General features: G+C 35.3%; 1 protein-coding gene across 2 annotated transcripts in view; it reads right to left on the bottom strand.

The window, feature by feature from the left end:
- Nucleotides 1–10,625: 10,625 nt before the first annotated feature.
- The window catches only part of Ufd1 (ubiquitin fusion-degradation 1-like), an 86,218-nt gene continuing 69,572 nt past the window's right edge, over nt 10,626–27,271 (bottom strand). For both annotated transcript variants that reach the window (XM_090373898.1, XM_090373899.1), the window contains exons 9-12: nt 24,202–24,261; nt 22,674–22,762; nt 15,297–15,375; nt 10,626–10,769 (exon numbers count right to left, since the gene is read on the bottom strand). In XM_090373898.1, the coding sequence (XP_090230024.1) occupies nt 10,695–10,769; nt 15,297–15,375; nt 22,674–22,762; nt 24,202–24,261 (303 nt within the window). In that variant the 3' untranslated portion in view covers nt 10,626–10,694. The remainder of the gene's footprint in view (nt 10,770–15,296; nt 15,376–22,673; nt 22,763–24,201; nt 24,262–27,271) is intronic.

Raw genomic sequence — 27,271 nt, 5'->3', positions numbered from 1 at the left:
TCTGGAGGCCTCATTTTAGGATGTAGATTTACTTGAGCGTGTAGAGAGAAGGGCAACAAGATTGGTGAGGGGAATGAAGGGATCCTCTTACCAAGAGCGGCTTAAGTTCTGCAAATTGCAGTGGCTGGAGACTAGGCACCTGCGCGGTGATCTGATTGAAGTGTATAAGGCCTTGAATGGGTTGAGCACGCTGAATTCTAATGGGATCCTTCCACTTGTTCAGATTACAAACCTAAGGGGGCATAAATTCAAATTAAGAAAAGACAGATGTAGAATAGATGTACGGAAATTTGCCTTCAGCCAGCGGGTGGTTAATTGCTGGAACAAACTTCCATCTGTCGTTGTGGAAGTTGATAGGTTGAATAAATTTAAGGAGGAACTGGACAGGCATTTGGAGGGAATGGTGTGATTTTTTTTTTTTTTTTTGGCTGATGCTGCATAAGCTCATACACTTGCTTTCTTGCATCACATGCCACTACTACTACTACTATTACTGGGACTGGCCCACCTTCCCGTGGTGTGGACGAGTACCCAGAATCATCTGTCCAGGTGACTGATGCTTCTGGGTTGCCAAGCAGCCAGACACAACAACAGAACAAACACATAATACACACAAACGTACGTCACACACATCTGGCCCATTTGTAGTGATACTGTTCTTCACAGAGATACGAGACGGAGTTGAACAAACGTTCTAGGTGCCCCCCATTACATATACACATATCCACTAAACATCTTTTTTCATATTATTTTATTATTTTTTAAAGGTCCTAGCCACTGAAATCTCAGAAAATTAGGTGGCAGGACCTGCCAGAGTAAATACAAACTATTAGGTACCTGGTCTGCCTCCACGGGGCGAAGTGCGGGCAACGTCGTGCTCCAGTAGAGGTCTGGCGGCTAAACGGCCAGAAGAACAACGGTACATGACAGCACACATTCCAAGATCCACACACTTTTAAATCTCTGGCCTTTACAGTTGAACTGTATCACACCACAATGTAAACTACGCGGAGATGGGGGAAACCCCTGGTGCCGTCTGACTCTAAATACACTTTACACTTTACCTAAACATCTGCCTCCACGGGGCGAAAGTGGGGCAAAGTCGGGCCTCAGCAGAAGTATGGCAGCTAAATGGCCAGAACAACGGTACAACACCATACACTTTTAAATCTCTGGCTTTTATAGTGATCTGTATCGCCACACAATGTAAACTATGCGAAGATGGGAGAAATCCCTGGTGCCATCTGACCATAAATTCAATTTACACTTTACACTTTACCTAAACATCATTGCTGACCAGGTACACCCTTTCATGGCAATGGTCTTTCCCTCTGGCGGTGCCGTCCTTCAGCAGGATAATGCGCCATGCCACACCGCCCATTTTGTTCGAGACCAGTTCGCGGAACTTCAGGAAGACTTCCAGGTATTGTCCTGGCCTCCAAATTCCGCAGACATCAATCCAATCGAACATGGTTTGTGTTGCAACTCCGATCTGCGGCGTCTCAACCACGGATCTTACAGGAGTTAAAAGGATCTGCTGGTTACGTGTTGGTACCAGATACCACAAGACACGTAAAAATCTTGTAGTGTCCATGCCTCGCCGGGTACGAGCTGTTTTGACTGCACGAGGAGGACAACATCATATTAGGTAGGTGGTCATAATGTTTTGGCCCATTGGCGTATAGCTTATGTGAAATTCGGTTGACTTCAAAATAAATATTACTAGCAAAGGAGCACTGATTTTTTTTTTTTTTCCAGAAATTTGTTTTAAAATGAGTGGAACCCAGGTTAGATAAAAACAGACAGTTGACTTCCGTACTCTACCATGGTAGTACAAAATAGATCTCAGCTCCTTCAAAAATAACTGTTAAAAACTGGCTAATCCATCGATCGTTTTACCCACACGACGCTGCTCCAGGAAATTAGCATTAGCATTAGTTGAGGCATATGACGCATAGTACTCAAGGTGTGGCCTAACCATTGCCTTATACAAGGGGATAATCACCTCCATTTCCGTGCGAGAAATATTCCTGTATATCATCGACAAGACACCATGAGCTACCCTTGCAGACCGTCTGCAAAGCTCAGAAAACTTCATATCTTCATATGTTTTCTTTATCACCCTCAGTGCAGTACCACACAGTTGATACGTTACTCTGGGGTTTATTACCCATATGCAGTACTTTACATTTGTCAATGCTAAACTTCGGTTGCCACTTCTCAGCCCATCTGCTCAACTTTTCTAGATCCTGTTGCAGTAGTGTGCTGTCATTAGTGTCATTAACAAACCTGCCAACCTTCGTATCGTTTGCAAAATTAGACATTAAGCCTGATATACCATCATCAATATCATTAATAAATTACAGAAAACAACAATGGACCCAACAGTGAAATCTGGGCGATTGAACTAATAAAATTAGTCTACGAAGAGCAGTGTCCATTGATTACCACTCTCTGTCTTCTCCCACTCAACCATCCCTTTATCCATAGCAGCAATTTTCCCCCAATGCCACACTGCTCCAATTTGTACAGCAGTTTTCCATGTGCAACACTATCAAAAGCCTTCCTAAGATTCACGATTATGATATCAAAATTATTCTTTGGATCCAGTTCTTTTGTGACCACATCATAGCGTCCAATCAAACTGATCAGAGAAGGCTAACCCATAACGAACCCATGCTGTGTCTAGTGTAGATAATCCTGCAATGCTTTTTTAACCAGTGCCTCCATTAATTTCCCCGGAACAGAAGCTAAACTATCAAGACTGTAATTACTTGTGTCACCCTTTGATCCTCTTTTATGAATAGGGTCACATTCGCACTTCTCCAGTCCAAGGAAGCTTTCATAATTATGGCTAAGGGTTTAACTTTTTTTTGCTTATTTCCTTTACTGCCTCCTTCAATATAACTGGATAGATCCCGTCCACCCCAGATACCTATATCTTTCCATTGAAAAATCATTTCATAAAATATACTCATTTTTATACATGGGCCTTGAATGGGTTCAGCACGCTGAATTCTGATGGGATCCTTCCACTTGTTCAGATTACGAACCTAAGGGGACATAAATTCAAATTAAGAAAAGACAGATGTAGAATAGATGTGCGGAAATTTGCCTTTGGCCAGCGGGTGGTAATTGCTGGAACAAACTTCCATCTGTCGTTGTGGAAGTTGATAGGTTGAATAAATTTAAGGAGGAACTGGACAGGCATTTGGAGGGAATGGTGTGATTTTTTTTTTTTTTTTGGCTGATGCTGCATAAGCTCATACATTTGCTTTCTTGCATCACATGCCACTACTACTACTACAAAGAACTGTAATAATAAAATTTAAATTTTTTGCAATAGGCACAACTGCATTTACTAAAGCTACACAAAAATTACAATACTAAGTATACACGAGAGAACTTTAATAAATATTCCAATTTAGTAATTCTCTATTATGAGGTAGAGGGCGGGCTTATGCCAGCATCATAGTGATTAACGTTTGATTAGATGACGTCATGCTTATGGAGTCAATAACGGCATCTAGTTGTAGCGTTTTTTATACAATAAATAAATAAGAGAAATATTTAATGCTACTACAATATGATATTTTTTCCTACCGTCTTTCATTAACAAATTAACTATTCTTAGCTTAGAAACTATAATATTGTTATTAAAAATGATGATGCGCTTATGCCTTAAAAAGCGTAAAGCTTCTTGGTCTGAGTTTAAAAGGAATAGGAAGACATACAGGAGTGGTAGCAAGTGCAGTAACAGTCAGAAGCGCATTTGAAAATGCTCATTTTGGAATATTTTGAGAGCACCTGTCAAATATCATTTAGCTTTGCCTTAACTATTAATAAATATCTTGTTTACATTTCTATTTGCAATGCTAGCCATTAATGTAAATATCATCGCGAAAAAGGGTTAGAAATGTGAAATTCCTAGATGCACTTTCTTTGAATCCTGGTGTACAGGGTCCAGTCACATTATGACCATCTGCATAATATGCACCTTGCACAGCATGCACTGCAGCCAGCCACCGTGGAGACTCAATAAGTCTGAGGAAGGTTGCAATGGGTGCCTGTAACCATGCAGACTGCAGTGCACCCCAGTTCCTGTAGGTTCCTTGGTGGAGGATCCATCAGTCTGATGTGTCAATCGAGGTGGTCCCATAGATTTTCAATTGGGTTAAGATCCAGAGAATTAAGTGGCCAATGGAGTAGCTTGAAGTCTTTGTCGTGCTTCTCAACCCACTCACAGACAATTCTGGGGACATGGCATGGAGCAGTCTTGCTGATAGATACCATCACCCCCCCCCCGGAACACAGTCAACATGTATGGGTGTACCTGATCGGTGACAATCGATAGGTAACCATTTGCATTTAGGTTGCCCTCCAGAGGTATAAGCCATGCCATGAAAACATTTCTCAGACCATAACACTGCCCCCACCAGCCTGCCTTCTGCCAACAATCATGTCCGGATGTCTATTCTTGGAGGTTTCACGCCTAATACACCACTGTCCATGCACTCGGTGGAGCAGAAACCATGACTCATTGGAGGCCACCCCTTGCCATTCCGCCGAGGTCGTGTCAGTGTTGCTATGCAAACTGACAGCGTTGTTTGTGATGAATGGCCATCAGCATGGGTGCTGTCACCAAGTATCTGTTCTGGAGCGCAATGTGCAACAGGGTTTGCTGCACTGTTGTGTTGGAGACCTTTCTGGTGGCCCCATTTCGATGGCCAGTTCAGCAACCGTAGCATGCCGATCGGTCCTGACCAACCATTTCAGCCAATGTTCACCTCTGAGATCAATGGCACATGGGGCTCCACGATTGGCACTTTGGGTTGTCAAAACTGTCCCATTCATCCAGTCTTGATACACTTTAACCGCTGCAGCACGTGAGCATTTCACAAAGTCTGCTGTTTTGGAAATGCTGACACCCCTGGCCCAATAGCTGATGATCATGCATTTTTCCAGGTGTGATAGGTCACGTGATTTGCTCATGATAGAGGCTGTTACTGTATTAATGGATGCCGAACATGCTTGCGGTGTGAACTTGACACATGCGCTGTATGATTTGCTAGGCATGTGTGATGTCTGCATTCGGGGTGGTCATATTGTGACTGGACTCTGTATATTGGTTTAGCATATATTGAAGTGTGATCAAATTACCAATTTAGGAGTAATCTTCTCAAGATTACTGACTGACCACATCTTCCATGTCACCAGTAAGGGTTTTAAAATGGTAATAGTACTAGTAACAGTAAAAGCCATGCAGTGCAAGGAAGCCAGAGGCTTTTGCTGTACTGGCCAAAAAAAAAAAAAAAAAAGAATAAACATGAAAATACAAATTATTTGCTTCCCTCCTCACATAGGTAATTATAAAGTTGATCATTGAATTTCTTCAAACTGTCAGCCTCAAATACTCATGCAGGTAACCTCTTCCAGCAATCAACTCGCTGGCTAAAATAAAACTTCCTACAATCTATTCTAAATCTCTTCCCCTGTAATTTCTACTTATGCCAAGTTCTGGAATTATGTATAACAGTGAAAATTCAATCTTCATTCATTTTACCAACCTCACTCAGAGCCTTATAAAGGCCACCTCTCAGGTGATTGGTTGCCAAGCTCTGTAGCCCAAATATTTGGAGTTTTTCCTCAAAATGGTCACCCATTTTCCAATCTCAAAATTATTAGATTCAACACAAAGCATAAGTTTCACGCGAGACATGCTGTTCTTCATAGTAAGATTTACTCGAAGAAACTCAAAGCTGTCTAGTGTAACTTCATGAAAACACTTTTGCTCCAGGAATTCTTTGTCTGCCACTCTAATATTATACATCACTCTGAGTATACTTTTGTCTCACACTCGATGTCATAAGGATCTAAGCTGGTACTTTCTCTATAAAATTCTCTACAGTAATTGATTCTTCAGAAATCTTGCAACTGATCAACTTCCTCATTTTTCCTATGAACACTCTCAACTGCAAATAATCTCTATTTAGATCTTTTTTACAACCCACAGAATATCTTTAATATCATTTTTTTATTCCATAGTTCCAAATTTATTACTATTACACCCATTTTTTTATTAATAACTTTATTACACATGCACAGTAATTAGGTGCGTATGTTGTAGTAGGGTTTTAGGAGCACCAGTGACTAAGGCCAATATGCTGTGTATAACTGTCTATAAATTGCGTGTTCTGAGGTCAATTTTCTGTTTGCTGGGCAAAAAAACAGGTTCCGAGAGGGGAAAAAAAAAAATTTTTTTTTTGTGTGAAAAGGCATTTTTCACACAACTGAGAAATGTTGTGTGAAGAATTTCAACACAACATAGCTGAGATCGACTAACTCAGCTACGTTGTGAAAAATGTCCATAAAAATTGCTCCAATTATTGATGGGACTCAAACTGTCTTTTCCACCTAGTATGGAGAGAACAGTGGTCCTACCAACTGAATTGGGTGCATGGTAGTGTGTTTTGTTTTAATAAAATAAACCAGTTCTTGAACCAATGGTAATGCTATATCAGATTTTGTTTCATTTTCGAAAAGTTCTTTCCCAGATGTTAGTCAGGAAAAATCAAAATTCTGTGAGAACCACTGATATTAGTAAACATTTTATGGACCATACATGATAAAAATGTAACATATTACAAAATATATATTGCAGTGTGATGCAAAGCTGTAGGAACTTTAAAAATAAATATAATAACCTGTAATTTATTACAAGGTCTTATTTTGACTCAGAAGTTTACTAAAACCATAGTTTTAGTAAAGTTTTGAGTCAAAAGAAAAAAATTTTGCTTATGTGACAATGTACAAAGAACCATAAATAACAAAAGCAATGGCCCTAAGCATTAATTTTTTCTCTAATGTCGTCGCTTCATTAATACTATCTACACTAATACATTATGATGCTAAATGCAATTACATAAATCTTTTCATCTTTTCTTCACATATATTTTTTGAAAGAATTATTTAATGCATGACTTACTTGAAAGTATGTATCTATTAAACATATATTATGGTGTACAAATATCAAATTTTGTCCAAAATTTGATATTTTGTTTTTTGTTTTTGTTTGATATAACGTTTCTCTTTGTAATTAACCTATAGAAAATTATATTTTAGCATAACGTTAACTTGTGTGTATGACTCAAAATTTGAATGTGATATGAAAGTTTTGTTAGACTTGATAGTATCACAGCTCACAAATTATACTGCGAGATGAGATATTTAACAACAGCATTGAGAAACCAAAAAACTTAAAAAAAAATTAGTAGTTTCAGATTTATTTAATCAATTATTACACAGTGATTTTTTTTCTACATTCAGTACATGCCTATGCCATTTTATTGGGCATTAGTATCATAACAAAAGACACAAAAATATACACAGAATATTACTAAAAGCATTTTAAAAAATGCTAGTAGACAAAACAATTTACTTCTATAAGACTTCACACACTAATAACATACAATAAAAATGAGGTTTTTATTTTCTAAAATAAATGAAAATTACTGAAAGCAGAGAAAAGCTTATTTATAAGTAGCCAAAGTTTCGTGTATTCAACAGTCAAGTAGCAAATATGGCTTAAAAATGTATCAAAGTTATCATTTATATACCTTAAGAATTGTTATAAAACCATGCTTTTTTGCTCATTATTCAAAGCTAAGTTACAGCTAATACTTTCTTCTGCTTATTCTACAGGTTTCAAGCATAGTCTAACAGACTTCATAAGAACAACTATTCTCACAATTCATTCCTAAAAGATTCATTCTTTCTCATTTTATTTTATTATCACGATTACAATATTTGGCAAAAGGAATTTTACATTTTGAGAAATAGATTTTGTTATTTAATGCAGTAAAATCAAATGTGGAGTAACCATTTGTGACTAAGTAGGCTCAGAATATTGGAATATGGATAAAGAAACACTAACCAAGAAACAGTAAACAGAACTTAGAATCTTTTTCGTTCCAGAAAAAAAAAAAACCCTGGAAAAATAAGGTCAATAATCTTTAACAATTGCTACCACAGGGAAATGGAAATTAATACAACCAACTTACATACATACTGTCACAGAAAGAAAATCAAATTACAGAAGTGCACGGACTAATAAATTTAAAGAGACAAAAAAAGCTATACTGTAAAATATACAGGAAAAAAACTGTTCTAATCAAGTATTCTTAAATATCTATTGTGTTTTATCAGGTTTATAAGAGAAATTCATTGCTAACACAGATGAAATAAGAAAAAAATGACTACCTTAAATCAAAACATTTGGAGCGAGTGGATGGGTAAAATAAGGGTTTTTTTTTTTTTTTTTCTGACTGATGCTATATAAACTTGCTTTCTTGCATCATGTGCTTTTGCTAATGCTAAAACAGATAGTGCAGCAGATATTTTATGTTATAGCAGTCCCATTATTCCTTATTTAACTGTAAGAAAAACAAATATGAGCAAGGACTGAAAGAGAAAAGACAATACTAGAAAGTTGTAGAAGCTAGTGTTTGTGCAATGTGAAGAAGGAAAATTCTATTAACTCAATTTTTTAAGGGCTATTTTGGTTAATTTCTTATTATTTTAATTTTTAACAACTATATTACCTAGCATCAACCCTAATTCTTTAAATGATTTATGCACTGAAGATAAAGAGAAAAAAATACCAAGTCATGCAGTCCTACCTAAAAATAAATATCAGTTCATGTTGCAATTATATTTTGTATAATTCTCTTTATTGGTATTAAATTTAATGAGACAACTTTTGCTATACTATAATCTGTATAAAAATATAGCTGTAATCATTACTAAATGGAGAGTTATTAGCAATTAAAATTAATGCAGAGAAAAAAATATAAGGTCTCCTCTTTAGTTACATTATCAACTGAGTTAGTAGGCCTGCTTAACATGTGTCACTACTGGTTGATGACCATGTGCATGAAGAGTTTTTAATCCAACTGGATGAAAAACCACCTACTTTGAGAACCATTTTCTTCTGACTTGCTAGAATAAAAACCGGATATTTTCTTCAAGCGAACTTCACCAGCAGCTGATTAATTCATCCATAGTGAGAAGCCCAAAAATGTATCTGTCCTCCCCAATCCAGAGTGACTAAATCCTATAATTTTGAATTTGGTTCATTAAGGTTGTAGGTTAGTCAAGCTGGCAGCAAATATGTTAAAGAGAAGTATGATTCTTCAGAAAATGTTACTGCATGCATTGCATAATCTTCAAAAATCATACCATTCAGAACATGGTACATATGCCAACTGTGATTTACAGTAGGACTGAAAGCAGAAAAATACACCAAATAAGAAATCCATGTTTCACACTATTTCAATGAGGCCTTGCCATATTGAACTAGTGTGAAGCTAGCACAAAATACTGCCTAAAATACTGTAAGGAATGGAACAATATGGAATGCAATTTTTATTAAATAATAAACAATTTAAGTAAAATTAGTGAACTAATTTACTTCACTTCTCATGTTGTAATAATTATGTTACCAACACACTAATTTTAATATAATATCCATTTTGGAGATGTGTGTTCTTATAAAAACTACCTTTAACATAAATTGATATTCTACAAATGTATCAACACATTGCTTAGAATGGAACCTATACTACTGTGATCAGTAATTATAGAGCTCAAAGGTTAACATATAGTACAAGTTATTACACAGCCTTCTGATATTTTCAGATTCTTGCCTACTGGCACAAACATTATCTTCTTCATCTGGAACTAGCACACAAAAAAGCTGGTGAAAGCTGCTAAGTATGATGAAGATTGAGCAAACTTTGAAACGGAATACTTAATGTCACAATATGAATAGTTTCTGACATCAGTACAAACCACGGTGAGCTAGTCCACACACACACTGAAAATGGTGTAAGATTAACCATATTCAAGCAGTTTTTGCCATATAACTGCTTTCAACTTAAAAACCTGTAATATGGAATTCTTATTCCATCTTGATGACACAATTTTGCTGTTCATCTAATTAATGCTTATTGTAAGAGAAAAATCTCTAGCAGAAAAATACATGGAATATATGAGATCCAAGCATCACATGCAAGTTCAAAGAAGTTGTAGCTGGCCTTTGCCAAATTTCCATAAGTAGTATCCAGTGTTGCATGGAAATTCTTCAATGATCGCAAGTGAGATATCGTTTTTTATCCATGATAAATGCAATCCAGTTTTATGTTAAAGGACTACTTATAAACTCTATGTACTCATAAATATCTACATTTACTGGCATTCATTGTCGTAAACAGAGTATTTGTGCATAATTTTTCTTATACATGAAGACACCTGTGTGTTTAAATATGTACTATATATATATATATATATATATATATATATATTAGATGGACAAGATATAATACAAAGATATTATATACAGTCAAATTCTCAGTGAGTTCGTTCACATTATTTCAAAATACACAATATGAAGCATATTCAACCCATGCCATTTTTATTACTTTTATTTCAGTGATTTTTCAAACCAACAATACACCATTTATAAAATGCTGTACAAATTTAGCATTTCTTTTTATTGCTAAACAAAAAAAAAAAATATATATAATCACATTCCTTTTTCATTTACAAGGCAAACAAATTACGGCAGTTGCAAGATAAATGGCAATACTTTGTACAAACAGCCCCAGTTCTTTAAAAAATATTAATAATTACATTACTTATCTTCTGCCTTTTCGTTTTAAAGTCCTCCCTTCTCCAGAAAATGCCTCAAAATGGTCACCTCCAGACTTTTCCTACATAAAAGTGGTTTTTTTTTTTTTAGCAATAATGCGAATTTTAATGTGGAAGATAAAAGATAAGGTTAAGGTTCATTTATCGTTAATAAGGAAGTAGCACATCAATTTTTTAAGTAACAAAACAGTCTTGTCTTAGTTCCTTAATTTCAGACTAAGGCGCATTTAGGGCTAGAGCCTCAAGCTGCGAACAAATTTAGACTATGTATATAAAGTGCTTAGCATCATAATACACAGCCATTTCTGAATAAACAGAAAATTTTTAAGGTGGCATCGTTTTAGGTTATATCTCATATTGTGAATACCTTCACAACGAGTTGCCATGATATTGCACTACTTCGAATAAGTAACGCTTCACCCAAGGAGAAGACTAGTGTTACTTATTCTCAGATAGGTACCACCACCCAGACAGCACTGTTTCAGGGCTATTTGGCACTTCGTCAGTGAGTGGGTAGGTACCCAAGTGATGCAATGATGGCAAAAACAGTTATGAAGTATAACTCCACAATATGAGAGATGCCTGATGGTGTATGATGTATTTAGACTAAGGCGCATTTAGGGCTAGAGCCTCAAGCTGCGAACAAATTTAGACTATGTATATAAAGTGCTTAGCATCATAATACACAGCCATTTCTGAATAAACAGAAAATTTTTAAGGTGGCATCGTTTTAGGTTATATCTCATATTGTGAATACCTTCACAACGAGTTGCCATGATATTGCACTACTTCGAATATTCTGTTTATTCAGAAATGGCTGTGTATTATGATGCTAAGCACTTTATATACATAGTCTAAATTTGTTCGCAGCTTGAGGCTCTAGCCCTAAATGCGCCTTAGTCTAAATACATCATACACCATCAGGCATCTCTCATATTGTGGAGTTATACTTCATAACTGTTTTTGCCATCATTGCATCACTTGGGTACCTACCCACTCACTGACGAAGTGCCAAATAGCCCTGAAACAGTGCTGTCTGGGTGGTGGTACCTATCTGAGAATAAGTAACACTAGTCTTCTCCTTAGGTGAAGCGTTACTTATTCGAAGTAGTGCAATATCATGGCAACTCGTTGTGAAGGTATTCACAATATGAGATATAACCTAAAACGATGCCACCTTAAAAATTTTCTGTTTATTCAGAAATGGCTGTGTATTATGATGCTAAGCACTTTATATACATAGTCTAAATTTGTTCGCAGCTTGAGGCTCTAGCCCTAAATGCGCCTTAGTCTAAATACATCATACACCATCAGGCATCTCTCATATTGTGGAGTTATACTTCATAACTGTTTTTGCCATCATTGCATCACTTGGGTACCTACCCACTCACTGACGAAGTGCCAAATAGCCCTGAAACAGTGCTGTCTGTCTGGGTGGTGGTACCTATCTGAGAATAAGTAACACTAGTCTTCTCCTTAGGTGAAGCGTTACTTATTCGAAGTAGTGCAATATCATGGCAACTCGTTGTGAAGGTATTCACAATATGAGATATAACCTAAAACGATGCCACCTTAAAAATTTTCTGTTTATTCAGAAATGGCTGTGTATTATGATGCTAAGCACTTCCTTAATTTCATTGAGATCAGACCTAATCTATGTGATTATGAGCTGACAAAATTATCAAAACGAAAGTAAGCAATTTTTGATTTAGCAGAAATTTTATTTCTGAAAGGAAATAATTACTTAATACTTTAAAAATAAAAATTAAAAATAATTATAACAACTTGGTCCTATTTGTTGTAAATCTGGGATTGAGGGTACAGTGTGGCTGTATATTTCTGAAGCTTTTCATAGCAGATTAGTTTTTGAAATAAATTTGAGGTTTTTATTTTTATTTATTTTAATATACCAAACTGTAGTAATATATAGTTTGAATTTCTAGTCACGTAAAAATTTCTATAGTGATAGAAAAATAAACATAAATTAGTTTACTTTTGTATTTAGATAATTATTTTGAAAGCTACAGCTTAATATTCAGACAGTCTTTGCTATCGATATTTTGGCAGGAACTTTGTAACTTTCCTTGAACAACTTAAATTTCAAGGTTAAGTTTTGTCAGCAGTATAATTTCTGTAATAGTTTCTTAATTTAAATTCTGTAGTATATTGTAAGTTTCAATTTGTAAAGTAATTGGAAAGCTACAGCCTAACATTCAGATAGCCTTTGTTATCAATATTTTGGCAGAAACTTCATAATTTTCACTTAGTTTAAATTTAACTTCTTTAATGGTTCAAGTTTTGTCAATAGTGTAGTGTAACTAATATTTTGTTAACATAAATTCTGTGATATACTGTAAATTTAAATTTTGTAATCTTTCTAAAGTTCAAATTTTACCTAAATAATGGGTGCTGCAAGATCCAGTTACAATACTAAGTTCAAGGACATGTGACTCAGATGGAAATACCTGCAAGCATTTCCAGTGTGAGTTGTGACTATGTCGTTTGTATAGCCTGTGACACATAGTCTAAGACTGGTCTAGTAGACAGACAATTCTTTTCTTTGCACTCAGTGTAAGGAGCATACCAATCTCAAGTAAAACTGGTTGCATTATGAGAAGAATTTGGTCACTAAAGTAATGAATGCTTGCCCTAGAAACAAAAGTAACTGGAAGCTCACCAAGGACTCAAGTATCTTTTGATCTGCTAAGTGATGCACCAGATAAGGATCCCTGAAAAGAATAGTTAAGTGTAGACTGGTCTGGTCAAAGGTGATCTAGTTTTACTGGGAGACTCAATTGTCAGAGAAATGGGCAACACTTTCTGTAATAAAAATGGTTAGGTCAGAATGTTATATCTGCAATTCCGCCCAGACATGATTGGGGGGGGGATTATATACTAAAAATCTTGTGGATTAACTCAAGACCCGAGGGAATTTGCAAGGCACTGGGGGGTGGGTGGATTTTTAAACAGTGTGATCTGCATTCGTAGGTAGAAAGAAACTATTTTGTAGAGATTGTAGTCATTTGAACAAAGATGGAGCAAAGCATCTTTGTCAATATCACTGGGATACCTTAAGGGTTCAGGGAATTTGTAATTAGGAGGGGAAGAGGGGTAATTTAGATCTGCATTTGTCTGATGATATGGGTCAAAGTAATGCTTGCACCCTCCTCAAGAATTCTTGTTTGTTGCCACAACAGCCAATGCTGATAAGATGTTCTGAAGGTAGCAATGTTTCAAATGAAGGGGAAGGTAAAGCTTGGGATACAAACATAAATAACTTCAAGAGTTTTTTATGTTTGGTAGTAAACTACAGATTACTTAGTCCCCAGTCAATAAGGACCTCGCTGAATCTAAGGATGCTCTCATAATTATGACTAAGGGTTTTACCTCCTTTGCTGCCTCCCTTAATATAATTGGATAGATTCCATCTATCCCAGGTGCCTCTGTTATGCCCATCTTCAACAATTTCTCCTCCACTTTACTTTTTTAGTTATCATAAAGTCATTTAGCTCCTCGTTAGTTTGATAAACTTTTGGCATCTGCTTCCTTAAAGAATTTCTCATGTGTGAATGTAGATGCAAAATACCTATTCAATTTGTCTAAAACATGAGCAGGGTCATTGACAGTTAACCCACAGATGTCAAGTGGCCCCAATGTGATCCAATCCAATCCCTTCTACTGTTAGTATAAGCATAGAAGTCTTTGCTGTTTTTCTTTGTATTCTTTGCCAGTGACTTCTCGTAGTCTGCCTTCGCTTGCCTAACTTCCTTTGTGACTTGATTACAAACTAATTTATATCTACCATATGCTTCGGTATCACCTGATAATTTACATGCATCCCATGCACTTTTCTTCTCTGCCATGTGTTTCAACAGCTCATCTGACATCCATTTAGATCTAAGCCCTGAACAGTATTCCTAACTATTCCTATTCTAGATTCCTGTTTACTTTTCTACCTACAGTGGGAGCCTCCATCAGGCTCCCACCATTATAATCAAGGAAGTGAGCTGAGAATGTTTAATTTGCTTTCTGCTCTCATCCCTAATTTGTAGACATTTTCCTTATATTTTTTTGACCACCCTTTTTTATTTTTTAATAATTCATATTAATTTCTTTGTATAAACCATAACTGCTAAACTTTTTAAGCTTTTACTGTTATTTTCTTTTTTTATTTCAATTAGTTCATAACAATTTTTATCTATCATTCTATTTATATCTGTCATTTAGCCTGCAAAGTTTTTGTGTCCATTAAGTCTGAAGGTTTGGTAGAATCACGAAGCATTACCAAAATATCTCATGATATGTAAGTATTGAGATAATATTTTAATAAATAAATTTGTATCTTATATGGTAAAACAATGCATTTTTTTGCAATTCACATTAGTTATGTTGCACATCATGTATCATTCCCCCCCCATCACCTTAAGATTGTTTTTCTGCCCATATTACACTGTTTCTATTTTTCAACGAAGACATGTACAACCAATTAGTTTATAGAGTGAAGTGTATGATCTGCCTAACTGTTCAAATGTGTTCATATTATCAGATTTCACAGTTACCTTTTTAATACTATATGAAATATAACATACCTCAATTTCTTCCTGTTCAGGCTTTACAGTCCTAATAAAATTAATAACTCCTATTTCATAATCATAATCTGGTATTCCCCTAAAAACATTAAGAAACACCACTGATTACTGGAATTATAAATTAATGAGAGAGAGAGAGAGAGAGAGAGAGAGAGAGAGAGAGAGATGCCATTTTGCACCTAATTTTAAATATATTTCTATGAATGTCAAAAATTTTTTGCAGGGTATCAGTCAGCATTTCTTTCTCTTTTTACGTATTTTGCTGGTTTAAAAAGTTTTAGTGGAGGGAGGGTAACAATGCTGAAGAAAGTAACACTTTATGGCATTTGGATATCCATTTGGTTATTGTGTTAATGATATGATCAAAGGTTACAATTGTTTTGAGTAGCTAGAGGACCTCTAAATCCTGTTGTAGTCACAACCAGTGACCATATATTCTTGAAAAGATCATGTTGTTATCTTCACAGAGATATTCAATGCTTAAGTCAACTCAAAACTTTCAGTGTAATCAAATACCAGTGTTGTTCTTTGTTTTTTCACAAGCTTCTGTTTAATTTTTACTAATATACAGGAATTAACATTTCTGATAATTCTGGAGAGAAATTTTGCTGGCTGATCTTCGCTATCATGTCATTCAGTTTTATTTAAATCAAAATAAATCACACATTTATAGTTGTCCTGTATCAGGATTTAACTGTAATTATGTTTTAATGCGATGATTAGTATATAAAAAGCATAAATTTGAATAATTAGTATATATTCAGATTAGTATATAAAACTTCTACAATAAAAATAAGCATAATTCATTAAGAAACGAAAGCCAATGTAAATCTACTAATCTTCTTCCTCTAAATAACCAGTTTAAAAAATGTGCTTTTTTTTTTTTTTTTGGAATACCAATTTTACATGCAAAAGAAGCATGATTAGAATGTATTTATTTTTGTAAACCTTAAAAGTTAACTGCAAACTTTTGACACATTAACTACATAACAAAGTATTTGCATTTCATTTCATAAACATGTGTGATTCAACATTTATGTCACATTTCATGTTAATATTTCAGTAACGTAACTCGAATGTAGCATCACAGTGCATTCTTCAATGTAGAATGAATCCAGATTACCCAGGTGACACACATATGATTCTGGTTAAAAAATTTTTTTTTTTTTTTTTGGATAGGTTATGGTATAATTATATACACATATATACATTTATATAATATATAAATTTGGTGGGCGGGGAAGGGGGGGGATTAACAGATCTTGACTTCTGAATAAGAAATTGAATATACAGTAGACTTTTGATTAACTGGGGTTTCAATGACTCATGAAAATCTGTTGCATTGAAAAAAAGTATAATCCATAACAGCTGTTGTTCGTTTACATTTTGTACTGTACAATTAATTTCAACATTTTTACTGTTTCAACAACTTTAATACTTTACAGTTAATTTCAACATTTTTTTTTTTTTTTCCATTTGTGTGAGTGTGTCCATCTTTAAAGTGGAAAAGAGTTGTTCTTTCAATGGAACAAAATTTCCAGTCCAGTTCATCAACAAACTTTAAAAAGTTTTTAAAGTGCCAACTTTAGTGATTTGGCATTTTAGCACCCCTACGCAATGTCCGATTGCTTGGTTTTGGCCAAGGTGATGATCACTGCTTGGCAGTGTGGGCCCATCCAATCCTGTCTCTAACTGACCATGTGGAGTAGCAAGGAGACAATGCCCTTGCTGGAATGATTGTGCTTTGAAATTTATGTAATACCATCTGCAGGAAGGTAGCCGACCAGGCTAGCCGGGTGGGTAAAGTGCCTGCCTGGCAACCCAAAGGTCGCGGGTTCGAATCCCACCTCGGGCTTGGATCAAAGTACTGCAAAAAAAAAAACTTGCGAGGTGCATTATGGCCACAGAAGCTGATGCGCCAACAACTACCAAAAAAAAAAAAAAAAAAAAGCAGGAAGGTAAATCAAGAGAGATAAGGCAAATTTTGTTACTTTTCTTTTTCAAAAAATATCTTTATATTAAATTTTTGCTAAATATTCTCATGTTTAGTATACTTTTATAACAAATAAAGTATTTAAGAAAATAAAGTTATATTTTTATCAAGAGTTTTTCTTTCTTTTTGCAGATTATCAGGAGTTTTGATTATCTGGGAAAATTTTTTTCCAGTCCATACCAAATAATCAGGAGTCTACTTATATAAAGAATTTTTTGCATTAATAATAAAAAAACAATTAAATTTATTTTTTCATTCATTATTAACTTTATGAATACAAAACATTTTTATAATAAATCATAATTAAAGACAATGATTGAAAATCATTGCGAACACTATGAGAAAAATTGGTGGACATATTCAAGTTTCTGTTATAAAATGAGTTTAGTTAAATAATGGATACTTGCATTATTTTACATGATCAAAGTATGAATAGTTGCTTCAAGAGATCTGGGTTAGTAAAAGAATAGTTTTAAGCACACATCAACAGGGAAGTTCAATGGGCAAGCTACTATCCAAATTAATTTTCAACATAAAAATTAATGAATAATGACAATACAATGTTCTCATGCTCAGAAGAAATGGGATCTGGAAAAGTAAATTAAAAAAGGATTCACTGGGGTGATTAACCATATATATGTTATTTTTATGAAGAAGTTGAATGTGCTTCAACTCTCTATGGTCTGGGCCTTCTCTTTATATGCCCTTAACTCTAATAACTCAGGTGTAGAAGAAATGGTCAATTCCAATTGGTCTGAAAGGTTGTAAATACTGAATTCACTTGTGGAATGTTGAACAAACTGACAAACACAAGAATATGTGTAAACAAAACAAACTGTAGTGATAAAGCATATAAATATATACATAGTTATTTTAAGTCTTTTAAGTTATTTTAATTTATATTACTAAAACTAACTATATACATAGTTAGTTTTAGTAATATAAATTATACATAGTTAAATAAATAGCTATATTTAAAGTTATTTTTAAATATTTGAAATTATAAGTAATGAGTAAATAACATGTATAACCAATTTAAGAGCTCTCTTTACAAGAGAAACATTCAGCAACACAAACTTATCCATAAAAAAAGCCAAAATTCTTGAATATATATATGGATGTATTACAATACAGTATAATTACAGCTATTTTTAATTGCAATATAAATTATTCTATTAATGATCATCAATGCCATTGCAGAAAATGAACATTATGCAATTGAAGGACTTACTTATTACCACTGTATAAAAAGCTATTAATTTCTAAATTTGATACATACATCTACTCTCAGTAATCACTGAATTATGACTACCTCAACCATTATGGACTATGCTACATAGCTTCCAGTACAAAAAGCCAAACAGCTTTGTATGGTAGACCAGTGTTGATTTGAAACTGGTAGCGTGAGATAAAGTAGCAGTTATAGCACATACTAAAGATATCACACTTTCAAAAGGGCATGACTGTGGGAGCTTGTACATCAGATGCTTCCATATTGGTTGCACACAGGCCCACTGTGGTTAAGGTTAACAAAGAATGGTGTTGAACTGGTCAATCAACACCATTCTTTGTTAACCTGAACAACAGATTAACCTGCCAACAGAATTGTAAAGGCTTATGCAAGGTGGATGTTCGTGGTAGTGCACTGTATGGGCACCCTCTCTCTCTCTCCTCACTGCTGATCATCATCAATGAGCAAATGCTGTGGTGTCAACAATACATTGGTTGGACATTGGAGGTTGCTGGAAACAAGTGTGCCAGTCGAACGAGTCCAAATACCTAGTGCAACTTGCCGATGTATGCCTTTGTGTGTGTGTGTGTGTGTGTGTGTGTGTGTGTGTGTGTGTGTGTGTGTGTGTGTGTGTGTGTGTGTGTGTGTGTGTTGCAAGCAACATGAATCCACAGACTCATTGTGATTAGAGCCCACTATCCAGGCATGTGGTGGTAGTTCTTTAATATAGGCATGTTTTGGTGGCAAGAACTAGAATCTCTGGTGTGTATGTGGACCAACGTTTCACTGGTGAGGTCTACCAGCAACTCATAGGAGACCACGTGCACCCTGGCATGTTGCATTTTTTCCCGGACAGAAACAGAATCTTCCAAGACGATAATGTGACATTGGGCCTGCACTGCACAAGTGGTTTGAGGTACACAGCGAAGATATCACCCATCTTGATTTGCCTCCAAATTTGGAAAGTCTTGTAGCATAGCTGCAGATCCCTTTGGGTGTTTTCAGACATCGAGTAGAGTCAATGCTTAGGCAAATAGTGGCTGTTATTGGTGGAAATAGTGGCTTAACATGGTATAGGTAGATGGTCATAATTCAGTATCCACTCAGTGTAGATGTGTATATATCACCATCTAGTAATGAAGCGATATAATCGATACTACCATGTTGGATCACGATAAGTAATGATATGAACTTATGTATATCAAATAAACTGAAATCAGATTAATCAAATTATATATACATACACATTAAGTTGGCTTTGCACTTGCAACACCCACCTTGTGTAGAAATGGACTCAGACAGATTTCAAAATTGGGACAGCTAACATAAGATTATGGCTTGTACAAATGTGGCAATTTTTGAGTCTTTCTGAGGAAGGATGGGTTGGCACTCCAATCTTTCTGACTTTGAATATGGAATGGTTGAGCAGAATGTGCAGTTGTGCCAATACTTTTACAACAGCCAACATGGTTAAGTGCTCCTGTTGTGTAGTGTCACGAGTCTACCATGACTGGCTCAGTGGTGGTAAAACAACTAGCTAAAGGTAGCATGTGGGACAGCCACGTGTGATGTGTCTCGTCTTGTAACACAGCACAATGGCCTAGCTAACCACCCAGTACAACTACGAATGTCAACTTCAATAGCTACATGGACTATGCACCAGATGTAAGCGCATATAGGCTATGGCAGTTGGCAGCCTTCACAGGTACCTATGCTTGCTGAGAAACACACAAAAAACTGCACCTTGCATAGGCACATCAGCACCAACACTGGACCACTGACATGTGTAAATCTGTCACCTGGTCTGACGAATCCTGTTTCCACTATATCATGCTAACTGGCATATTTGCATTTGGAGAAAGCAACATGAGACCATAGCACCTGGATGCATTGTTGGTGTTTGGCAGACCAGAGGCATTATATTGTTTTGGGGACTGTTTTCATGGCAAGACCTGGATCCTCTGATCACCTTTAATCAATAGCTCAATGGGAATGCTTGCCTTTCTGTTTGTCACTGACCAAGTACACTCCTTCAAGATGACAGTGTATGCAGACAACTATGGCATTCATCACCAAGATAATGTGCCATGCCACAAGGCCTGGCAAGTTGCTAACTGATTTCTGAAACATGACAACAAATTCTTTGCTCTCCAATGGCTGCCCAACTCAATTGGGCATGTTTGGGACTTACTGAAAAAGGACATTTGATGCTCTGACAATCTGTAGGCATTACTGGACATAGTGTGTGCAATGCAGGGTAGCATTACTACAGAACAGACTGCAATACATTGTGGGGTCCATGACAAGTGTACAGGCTGTATTATAGGCAAAAGGTAGATTCACAAGGTATTAGATAGGTGTTGCTAATGCAAAGCCAACTAAGTGTATACACATAAATATATTAAAATATATAAAAACGAATTACTTTCTTTACAAACGACAGTAACTAGTTTCTATATATTGTGTTACATTGCTTTGCAAACAAGCCATGAAATAAATTGTTTTTTAACAACTATTCATAGTTGTTAAAAGACATTTTAATAGACTTACAATAGCAACTGGATTACAAATTATAACAAAGCATGTTATTTTTAAATCATTTTCTCTTACATAAACAAGAAGGAAGTTATGCCCAACATTTTTGATAACTTTATAAAACTTTTATAAAGACTTTTGCCCTAGACTTAACTATCTACTTTACTTACTGCACGTAGCCAGGTGGGAAGGAGCAGCAGTGCGTAGCACACGCTTCTTGATTAGACCGGGGTTCGAGCCCGTCACCACCAAATACGGAGGATGCGGAAAGGTCAAGGGAATGACCACCGCATATCACGGAGCAATATGGCCTTAGTTGCTAATGCTCCTGAAAACCAAATAACAAACAAATAACAAATAACAAATTACTTACTGCATCTTACAAAATGTGAATATATCTGGTCACTGAGTTACTTAGATCTTCACAATGCTTACCTGGCCACTGATGGGGCCCTAATTACCAATTGGAGTTGAAACTTGGGTATGAGTAGCAATACAGACTTTATATAAAAAGGCAATATTGTGGCAATATTAAAAAGGCAATAACACATTGTGGAGTCCATGACAAGTGTACAGGCTGTATTATAGGCAAAAGATAGACCCACAAGTAGGTATTAGATAGGTGTTGCATTACTCCATTGGAGTAATGCATCCACAATATGAGATCAATGCACTAAGCAGCAAACTCAATTTGCTCATACTTACGTACAGAAAGAGGCCATGCGTCATTATCCAGACAGTGATGCAATTTATAGTGTAGAAGCTAACGTTTATCAATTCAGTGCTCCTTGTCACAAAGCTCAAAGTATGACGGCATAGTTTGGAGAAAACAATGAAAAATGGACCACTAAATCCTCAATCTGGACCAAAAAAAAAAAACCAACATCAGATAAACTGGAAAGATGTGGAATCCATGGAGACTGACATGAGTTGCCAAAATCATCATCAGCTGTGGTCCATAAGCTTGTGGATCACAGATAATGATGATGACTTCTCCTACAGGAATTTCTGGGGAAGGATGGACTGTTCTGTTCTGAAACATTTCTAGGAGTTGCTTAAGTTGAATTATTTACATAAGCATATACTATCTATTCCATATAATATATTAGTATCTGAAACAAATTTTAAAAACTGCATTTTTCCAAAATATATTGATATTGTTAATTGTTTTCACTCAGACATCAGAAAAAAATAACAAAATTAGTAATTCAATTTGGTACTCTACCAAACTCAAAATGTGCATTCACATCATAAACATGTTAGTTTGCTCATAATGTGCAAACTAATATTTTCTTACACACGAAAACTACTTGTAAGAAAATATTATACAAATCACACATTCATCATTAAAAGGGTAAAAAAGAAAACCAGCAATGGAATAAATCTGACAATTTTAGATAATGGGCAGGTACTTAGGGAAAAATTCTACTTAGTCTCCCATCCTAATTCTCAGATGTGACTTCCAACAACATTCTAATATACAATACTTTAGGATTGCATAAGAAAAATCTATTATATTTCTATGACTTTAGCACATACTGCAAAGAATGAAAATAAAGAAATCAGAAATATTTATATTCAAATTTTTGATTGTCTGATATATGTGCCTTTTAACTACCTTCTAGGTGGACATCTCATGAGAGCATCAGATGGAATTTCTGTTCCTTTCTTTTTACCATCTAACCTATTGCCTTTTCCACTAAATGCCTATAATGAGAAATATTGTTATTTATAATTAAACTGATGTTATGAAATAAAAAACTATCAAAATTTTAAAACACTTAATTATTGGGAATTAAATTATTAATTAATTGTATAAATGATATCCATATAATAGAACATCACACCAGTTATTAATATGCATAATACTAATATAAATTTAAGAAAAATATAGACTTATTTATATGAAGGAATTTACAGCAGACAGAACTATTAATTTTTAGACTCTTGACATCACCACCCATCACTTATTAAATTTTAGTATTTTCATAAATGAATGAATCTTTATTGCATCAACAGTTCCATTAATTTGTAATACAGTGTAACCATACATATGGCATTTCAATGGGTACTGTGAATTTTATGGGAATGGATGGGTAACAATTTAATCACAAAAAATAATGCCAAAATATACATGGTAAAAAAATTATAATTGCTATCCACAGAGAGAGAGAAAGAGAGAGAGAGCTTGCTCTCTTGCTTTATTCTAGTGCTATACCTGCACTAATATATCCTCTTACTCTATACTAATGCAGGAATAGCACAGAGATCGTATACATTTAATACCATAAAAATTCTGACAGTTGCCTTGATCTCTTAAGATATACTGTTATCTCCTGATTTGCACTGTCCCACTACAAGTACAATGCTATTCAATTGAACTGCAGTATCACCATGTAGGTAAACTATTCTGATGGTAATGATGTCATCTGACTAGTGGAATTGGTATTATTATTGGTACAATATAATATTATATTTCTCTTATGCTGTTTTATTGTACTGCAATTCCAGCATAACTAATAACATTAACATCACAAGGTGAGTAAGTCTACTACACAGCTTTTTTACGTGAAAAATGGCCTATGTACCCAGGATTCATGCTAGAGCGATAATGTTGCATCACTGGGAAACCAGGAAAATAAAAAATATAAACTGTTGGGTTAAAATTCATTTAATAACTGATTAGAACAAAAAATAAAAGGTAATAAACACAAAGCATTCGGACAGAAGGTGCCCTTCTTCAGTTGTGACAGTTACCGTTATTGTAAAAATACAGAAATACAGAATATTCTGTATTTCTTGCTATCGATTTTGCTATATATGAGCATTATTGCTCTTGCTATAGCTTTTTATATTCAGTTTAGTGAATTTTTTAACTTGGCAATCCCACTATAATCCCTGCAAATTTAATTGCCACTCAGTAGGTAGAAGTATCAAATAACTTATTTTTTTTACCATGTAGTCAACATTAATTTTAAATGAATCACTAAATGTATGCCTACTTCTTTGATTTTATTCACGTGTACACTGCAAACAGAAAACAGCTTATATCTCAAAATTACTTTCAGTATGATAGCACACTATTAATTATATTTAATCAATTTATGAACCAACAGTTATGTTTATCAATCTTAACTACAACTTACCACAAATCCTTGAGAACTATCTGTATGAATATCGTCAATAGGCTGTGAAGATTCCTGAAACTATTACTGAGAATAAATATGAAAAGAAATATTATATGACATAATTAGTCTGTTATAGATACTCTGGATTACCAATTAGTTAAAACACTAGAGTTAAGGCTTAATCCAATTTTTTTAACTATATGAACAGTATTATTTGTACATGCTCAATATCCAAGAAGATATTTTTTATATAATGAAATTTTCTGGCATATTTCTCAAAAAAATTAAAAGTAAGCTCACGAGATCAGTGTGTATATGCCATTCTCTCTAATAACTTGTGAGTTTACAGTCCAGTCCAAACCAAATTTAAATTTATGGGCTCAGTGTAAATTTTATTTAATTCACCAACATGAAGCAACATGGCTTTCACTCAAATCAGAAGTACCACCACCAGTTTAGGACATGTGTTTATTACACTTTTAATTTGAGTGGCAGCCACCTTGAATTGTTTTTCTAAAATGCTTACAGTACATTCCAAGCCAATTTACAGTAACTGCAAAAGATTCTAGGATATTCTGATAGGTATTTGCATTTTAACTGTGATCCACCAGCTGTAAACAAGATAGCCACCACTTGGCTTTCAAGCACTGATCAGTAAGGTTGGACAAATCTGATTTTTAACATAGCAACTCCAACTTTTTACAGTTGGAAGCCAAGTTCCCTTGGCAAAATCCTAGTATTCACAGCATCATGACAAATGAAGTTTATCACCCCCCCCAAGTTCCCTTGGCAAAATCCTAGTATTCACAGCATCCTGACAAATGAAGTTTATCACCCCCCCCCCCCCCAAAAAAAACTTGTTTGCATCACAGTAACACTTTACTCTTACTACAGTAAGACTAAAGTGTTACTGTCATCCAGCCTAATTGTAATTTATTGACATGAAATATAATCCCACTATGGATAAATAATCAGAATATTGTTGATGCTATGTAAATGCATACTAATTAATATTAGCATTAGTAGAGGCGTATGATGCAAGAAAGCAAGCTTATGCAGCATCAGCAAAAAAAAAAAACACGCTCCCATTTCACCCCTCCGTTAGTTCCAAATACCTGTCCAGCTCAGCCTTAAATTTATTTAGGCTATCAACTTCCACAACAAAGGATGGACGTCTGTTCCACCAACCAACTACCCACTCACTAAAGGCAAACTTCTGTACATCTATCCTACATCTGTCTTTCCTCAATTTGAATTTATGCCCTCTCAGGTGATTATTCTGAACAAGAGGAAGAATCCCATCAGCACTGAGCATGCTCAAACCATTCAAGGATTTATACACCTCAATCAGATCACCTTGTAGGTGCCTAGTCTCCAGACACTGTAATTTGCAAAACTTAAGCCTTTCTTCGTAAGAGCAACCCTTTGTTCCATTCACTAATGGAAGGATGTAGAGCTGTTTTACTTGTTCCAACAGCTCTACATCCTTCTTAAAACCAGGCCTCCAGACCTGTATACAGTACTCAAGGTGTGGCCTGACCATTGCCTTATACAAGGGGATAATCACCTCCTTATCCCTGCTAGAAAAATTACTGTTTGTTTGTTTGTTGTTTGTTATTTGGTTTTAGGAGCATTAGCAACTAAGGCCATATTGCTCCAGGATATGCGGTGGTCATTCCCTGACCTTTCCACATCCTCCGTATTTGGTGGTGACGGGCTCGAACCCCGGTCTAATCAAGAAGCGTGTGCAACGCACTGCTGCTCCTTCCCACCTGGCTACGGAGGCGCAAAAAATTACTGTATATCATTAACTACTTTAGAATGATCTCACCAGCATGGCAAAGGAACGTTTCTATTTCAAGAAATGTTCTTGAACATGGAAGAGAAGTAATTAAAATAGTTACTCCACAGTATTATTTCAAAGGCATATTATGTTTCTGCATCATTTGTAAACAGAGCAATTTTTGTATGCTATTCATTATTTTGGTGGTGAGGGGATACATCCCCCCAACACTAAAATAGAAAGATTACAACTCCCTTATTTTCCTATGCTAGTACTCCTCCAACCTCAAAACATGAATGTGATATAGGTGTGTGAACATATATTAATCACCAAAGAAACTAAGACTATGAAGTGTCAGTATATTATCTGCAATCGTGTAAGGTTCAGTCAGTTTGTTGGTTTTGGTGAACACAAAACCCAAGCTTCTGGGGGGGGGGGGGGGGAACTATGCAATCCTTGCATGAGACTGACTAAATCAGCCACACTGCGAAAAAATCTCATAAAAATTCCTCATGTCATTGATAGGACTCAAATAACACTGTGCTACCTACAAGAGCCCTAAACATGGAGGTGGAATCTGCTCTTGATAAAACGTTAAATTGGAATGGGAACTGTTAGTGGCATTTATACTAACATGATTAATCATGATAACAATATGACCACAGGAAACTATGCCATAACTTCAGTTTCCCAATGCCAATTAAACTCATGCTACGATATTACTGGACAGTTCATTGATATGTCACCTACATGAAATGTTTCTTATTGCTTTCTAACAATCATGACTAACAGTTGTTGCTATTCAAATTGTACATCATGTGTGTTAGAGTCAAAAATAAATGGATTTTTCAATGATGTGTACCTCCTCTAATAACCTGTAATATCAACACTTCATTACTTCTTTCATTTTTAGGAAGAGATAAGTCTGTGGAGGCTAGATCCAGCAAGTAAGGGAGCTATAAAAAGATGAGTACCTTGCTGCTCATCAATGAATATCTGGCAAAACATTGGTACCTTTACTTTGCTGTTCACCATGAATGTGGATGTTTTCCATTTAACCATGTCACAAAGACAGTGGAGAATTCTGACATAAGACATACTGGTTAACAAACAGTCTGATCTTTGGCAATAAACCTGTGGTAAACAAAATCCTGACTATTAAAAAAACCCATCCTTCTAGCATCAATTAAGTAAAGGAACAGGATTATATTTTAATGCTGGTGTCAAAAGAATTTAAATTATTATTATTCAAATAATACTTGTGACTGGATGAAACAAAGACCCCCAAGACAACAAAGACAAAGC

This window comes from Mastigoproctus giganteus, chromosome 5 (assembly GCF_048544385.1).
Source record: "Mastigoproctus giganteus isolate SK-2022 chromosome 5, ASM4854438v1, whole genome shotgun sequence".
NCBI lineage: Eukaryota > Metazoa > Arthropoda > Arachnida > Uropygi > Thelyphonidae > Mastigoproctus > Mastigoproctus giganteus.
The sequence above is the reverse complement of the archived record's forward strand: the minus strand, read 5'-3'. Positions and strand labels throughout refer to the sequence as shown.